General features: G+C 59.1%; 1 protein-coding gene across 1 annotated transcript in view; it reads right to left on the minus strand.

Annotated features, from left to right (window-relative positions):
- ANKRD52 (ankyrin repeat domain 52) overlaps window positions 1–5,518 on the minus strand; it is a 17,646-nt gene that overhangs the window by 2,542 nt on the left and 9,586 nt on the right. Inside the window, exons 14-24 of the mRNA XM_009883142.1 lie at window positions 5,381–5,488; window positions 5,107–5,184; window positions 4,666–4,777; window positions 3,921–3,992; window positions 3,267–3,468; window positions 2,724–2,811; window positions 2,472–2,589; window positions 2,025–2,244; window positions 1,330–1,417; window positions 406–489; window positions 74–219 (exon numbers count right to left, since the gene is read on the minus strand). Coding sequence (XP_009881444.1) covers window positions 74–219; window positions 406–489; window positions 1,330–1,417; window positions 2,025–2,244; window positions 2,472–2,589; window positions 2,724–2,811; window positions 3,267–3,468; window positions 3,921–3,992; window positions 4,666–4,777; window positions 5,107–5,184; window positions 5,381–5,488 — 1,316 coding nt within the window. The remainder of the gene's footprint in view (window positions 1–73; window positions 220–405; window positions 490–1,329; window positions 1,418–2,024; window positions 2,245–2,471; window positions 2,590–2,723; window positions 2,812–3,266; window positions 3,469–3,920; window positions 3,993–4,665; window positions 4,778–5,106; window positions 5,185–5,380; window positions 5,489–5,518) is intronic.

Here is a 5,518-nt window from a genome sequence, read left to right on the forward strand (position 1 = left end):
CGGGGCCGGGTGAGGGAGGAGGCAGAGGGAGGCTCGCACCCCGTGCTGGGGAAAGCGGCTGCCAGCCACGTACCGACTGCTGCAGTGTGCCCGTTCTCAGAAGCCATCATGAGGGGAGTCCTCCCCAGCTTGTCAGTCATGTCCACCTCGGCTTGGTGGCGCAGAAGCAGCTGTAAACCGTGGATGTTGTCTGCAAAGGCAGCAGCGTGAAGGGGTGTCCTGGGAAGACGAGAGAGCGGGTAAAGCGGAGGGCACAGCACCCACCCCAACAAGATTGCCCAAGCCCACGGACATGTTTGGGGACGTCAGAGTCCCTCTGTGCCATTGGGAAGTCACGTGGAAATCACTGCGGGAGTCACAGCCACCACCCAGCAGCACCGGGGAGAGGGACGAGCCCGCGCTCACCTTCCTTTGGCATCTCTGCTATTAACAATCTTGGCACCTAATGCTTCCACCAGCATTTCAGCAGTGCCGTCCTGGTTGTTAATTCTGGGGTGGGGACAAGAAGGAAAGAAAGTTAGAACAAGACTAAGCAGCATTAGCACTTCCGCAGTGGGAGCGAGCAGCACGTTCCTGGGGCTTGGATGCAAACAGCAGCTGGTCTGGAATTGTTTAGGGTAAAACACCCCTTCGCCCTTCTCAGTATTACTCAAGGAAACGCAGCACCATCACAGACAACAGCCCTGCCCATCCCTCTGCTGCTACGGGTCCCACCCCAGGCAGAAGGTGGCAATGCCTCCACCTCCCTCATCCCTCCACAGCTGCCCAGGGCAGCACACCCCTTCCTCTGCTGGCTGCAAAGCCAAGGACTCACCATCAGCCCCCAAAACCCTCTGCGGGACCCCAGGCATCATGCTCACGCTGCCCCAGACACCTCTGAGGAAGGTGGTTTGGGACAACGTGGAGCCCTTCTCCCACTACAGCCCATCCCCAGAGCCTCGCGGGAAGCCCGCAGATTTCCTGAGGTGCTCCATAAGCGAAGAGCAGGGATGAGCCACCCAAAAGGGCCAGCAAGGGCTGAACAACCAGCCCTTGGCAGCTCCATCGAGGTGAAAGCCTGCTGGCATGGGAGTCTGGTACATGACAGCCCTGGCTGTGCCGCACGCAGCCAAGGAGACAGCTGCTTTGCAGCCCCCCAAAGACCTCCCGCAGTCCAGCAGCCGCCTCCCTGCCACACGGGAGCTGGGATGGTACCACCCCGAGGAGCTGCTGCCGCCCGGGAAAGGGCCCTCGGCAAGAAGGGCAGGGTTTGGAGCTCCTCCGCTCAGAGCCCCGCTCCCACAGCACCCGGCTGGGGAGAACCCGGGGCAGGTCCCAGACGCCACTTACACTGCACAGTGCAATGGAGTAAAGGGGTTTCCTTCTAGGTACGCAAACGGATTGTGTTCAAGTAACAATTCAAGACAATCTTCGTGTCCTGTGAGGAGAGAGGGACAGAAATACATCAGTGCCCATCCTGCGGTTCCTCACCTGTAACAGCGCAAGAAGGGACTGAAGGCAAAGGGGACCCAGAGGCTGCACAGCACCAGCAGCACCAAAGCGCCCAAACCACCCCGTTCCCCAGCACAGAGGCAGCGGTTTTGTTTCCTCTCTGGAAAGCTGCTGCATCTCAGGAGGTTTCTAGTTCCACCCCATCTCCTGAAGGGCTTCTCAGCCACATTGCTAGCTTCCCTTTGAAACGCTGAGACATCCCTTCCTGTCGCCGTATCAGTCCCACCACCCCCTGCAGCCAGGGTGACGGCCAAGTAATCCTATAAATCCAGCGGTCCTGGAGGAAGCAGTCTCAGCTGCTCTGTAATAGCTGTTTTCACATTTCACTCTTTTTCTAAGGAGCTTGACAGGGGGAGAAAAACTCCCTGCCTCCCTCCCAGAGGGTGCCGTCCTTTCCACCAGGCTGAACTCACTGCTGGGCTGACAGAGCCCAAAACAGCGGGGGACAGAGGGATAACCTGGCTCCTCCTGGCCCCCTCCTCCCCATCAATAGCCAGAGCAGAGGCGGGCAGGGACCCAGCCCACGTCCTTACCACTGTATGAAGCCCAGTGCATCGGTGAGTAACCGCTGTAGTCCACCACAGAGTCCAGAGGGTCAGTAGAGAGGGCTGCCTGCAGCAGGGTCCTCAGGATTTCTAAGTGCCCGCACGCCGACGCAAAGTGGATCGGGGTCCGGCCTTTGAAATCCCGACACAGAACGAAGGCATCGTGGTCCAGCAGGGCAGCCAGGCAGTCCTCACAGCCCGTCACAGCCTGCGGCCAGGAAAGAGGATCAGGAGGTCGGACCTCACCCTTCAATCAATTTAACTACAGAACCCCCTTCTTCCACAGCGTCCTTCTCAAATGCTGCACCCTCAGGAAGGGAAAATGGACTCTTTCACCGAGGACTCTTGCAGCAAGAGAAACCACCTGCTTGTTCTCCAAGCAGCCTCCGCACAGGAGGACGAGCAGAAGCTGCAGAGTCCCAGGGACGCACTCACCCCTCGGTGCAGGGCGGTCCTTCCCCTCTTGTCCGCTGCATCGGCTGTGGATCCCTTCTCCAGCAGGAGGTGGACACAGTCAACGTGGCCATTCATGATCGCCAGCATCAGGGGGGTTCTGCAGGGGGGAGAGGCAGCAGGGTTTGGAAATCAGCTGCGTTCAAGCATTGCCCTCTCTCCCCTGCCCCAGCCACCCTGCAGGGGTGACCCCCTGCCACACAGATCCCACAGGAAACATCCAGACAAACTCACTGGCCGTGGATGTCCATGACGTCGGTGATGTCTGCCCGCTCCCCGCTGTCTATCAGGAGGTGCAGGGAATCAGTGTTCCCGTTGGCAGCTGGAGACAAGGCACGAGGAAAGGAGGAGTCACACACACGTACAGACGGGTCCCCTCCTTCCAGCCACCACCGCAAAACCAAAGGAAGGGGCTCGTGCCCAGCAGCCAGGCACACGTGGCTGCGCAAATTCGTTATGTGGTTGCTAGGCTACAGGATTGATTAGTGCGGGCACAGGCTGAGCTGAAGACATGTGTGTGCAGAAGCTGCTGGTGTCTTCTCTCCCACCCGCTGCTGAGCCACTTGGACCCTCAGCTTCTGCTGGCACATCGCAGCAGGCTGCACTGGCCCCATCCTGCCTCTAAGCATCATCCTAAACCCCAGCCCCTTCCCTCGCCCCAGACAGCACCCGGGTGGACGGGCATCCTTGCCAGTGGTGGCACTGACGGCTGGAAGGGCTCTGGACACGCTCCCTCGCCGCCCCCGACCGTCCCCAGCCCCATCTGCCCTCCGTCACCTGCAGCATGGAGAGGGGTCCACTTCCTCTTCCTCTCCTTCACCAGGGCAGACGCGCCGTGGCTGGTGAGCACCTCCACGCACTCCGTGGAGCCTCTCTCCGTGGCGAGGTACAGCGCCGTCCGCCCCTTGTGGTCCCGCACATCGAGGTTCACGAGGGTTTCGGCAAGTGTCTTTAGGGCTTCACAGTGACCATTATAGGCCTGAGGACAAAGCAGACCACGTTAAAGCGGTGCCTGGAGAGGCTGCAGCCAGAAGTCCCCCATCCCGGGACAATTCTTGTCTCCTGCGTCCCTCCAGCCAGGTGGGCTCCTGCCCGGCCACTGCCTCTCATCTGCACCTGAGTCCCACGCAAAGCCCTCGCCCACCCCTGCCCGCAGGCAGGCAGGGGAGGTGGCTCCGAACAGCAGCAAGCAGAAAGCTCTGGAGAGAGCGCGGAGTTTAACATACAAATCAAAGGGACTTTGACCAATGGCCTATGGGGAAAGCCATTCCCAGCCACCGGTGCCTTTCTTCCTTTGCTCCACTCAGCCCCGACGGCTGCAGCGACCCAGCGCGGGCTGCCCGGGAGCGGGCACCTCTCCGGGACTCAGTGTGAACCCCGCACGGAGCCAAGTGCCCTCCGCAACCCCGGGACTGCGCCAGCCGTACTTACAGCTAAGTGCAAAGGGCTGACTGGAATGGTGCTTTCCACATCCTCCAGGCAGTTAAAAGACATTTCCAGGAGCTGCAACAGCAACAACACAAAACCGTAACTGATCGGGGACTCACGGAGGCTTTGGCGGACGCTCTGTGCGGCAGCAGGCTGCAGAGGGGTTAGAAATCCTGCTCATCTGCTTCAGAATGATTTGAATTTCAGGACGGGACCTTCCTTAACCTGGCTTTGGGCCCTGCATAGACAGTCACAGCAAATCCCTGCTATCCCAAAGCCTCCCCACTACTCGCATGATTTCCCATGCCCACAGGGCTGCAAGCTTACCCCGTACCAACGCACGCGCTTCAGACAGAGTTACAAGGCATTTTCGGTACTGCAAGGGCTCTTCCTTGGCACAGGTCTACAGCCTTTCTTTCCAAAGCCTAACCTCGCTCTATTGCCAGGGGTTTAAGCAAGACATCTATACATCCCCCTGCGCCAGGTAACAAAGCTCCTTTCCCTCAGGCACCTCACTCAGGGCCAGGTCTTTCCTCCATGGTATTCCCAGCACAACAGCTCCCCAGGAGTCCCCGTGCTGTTTAATCAAACCCATCTCCCTCCCTCCTGGACAAAGCCTGACACTGTAGCGCCCACAACACGCGCAGTCCTTTAGCCACACCTGGACAATGTAGGGCTTGACACGTTCCTTAAAGGGGGGCTTCCCCCCTCTTCCCGCAGCACAGAGGGTTTTCTCCGGCTCACTCACCAGTTCGAGGTTCTGCCTGTTGCCGTACGCAGCTGCATAGTGGACAGCGGTATATCCCTGCTTGTCCCGGAGGGATGGGTCAGCACCATTATCCAGCAAGAACTCTAAACAACTGCAACGAGCAAGAGAAAGTGGAGATGAAGAAAAAGGGGAGACTGGAGAAGCAGAGCTTCGCAGGGACCCCCCCTGCTTTGATCCCAGAGCAGATGCTGTACTAATCCCCTCAAGACACAGAGCGCATGCAAAGCGCGCTGGAAGTGGGGACCGGGAAGCGATGGCCAGGTTTGCCTCGAAAAATCAAATCAGCAGATGTTTCCTCCAAGGCATCGCTGCTCAGTTCAGCGTAAGCAGAAGCAAGGTATTTCTAGCGACTGCATGCAGAGGTCTGGGAAAGGGGTAAACAACAAACAACTGCCAGATGGGGCTGCGGCGCGGACTCACAAGAATGCCTCCTTCAGCCTGGACTCCTTCAGTGGCTCCTCATCAGTGTCATGGCTGTTTCCTGAATGAGTCTCTGCTCTGGAAGGTCAGAGACCCGCATCAGTTTGCTGATTACCCCCCTCCTACCCACGCTCCTCGAAGCGCTCCCCTCGTCACAAACCACTGAGCACCAGCTGCAGGGAGGCAGCCAGGGAACAGCAGAGCATCACCGCCCAGCAGCGTGCCATCGTCTCCAGCCCCAGCAGCAAGGAGCGCACGTCCCGGAGACACTCACCTCCTGTACGTGTCCGACGCAGCAGCATAGTGTAAGGGGGTACAGCCTTTACAGTCAGCCTCGTTAATACTGGCTCCTGCCGTGACCAGTGTCACCGTACACTGATAGCTGCCGTTGGCCGCGGCGGAGGGCCGGGGG

Source organism: Charadrius vociferus, unplaced genomic scaffold (assembly GCF_000708025.1).
Source record: "Charadrius vociferus isolate BGI_N301 unplaced genomic scaffold, ASM70802v2 scaffold2464, whole genome shotgun sequence".
Taxonomy (NCBI): Eukaryota; Metazoa; Chordata; class Aves; order Charadriiformes; family Charadriidae; genus Charadrius; species Charadrius vociferus.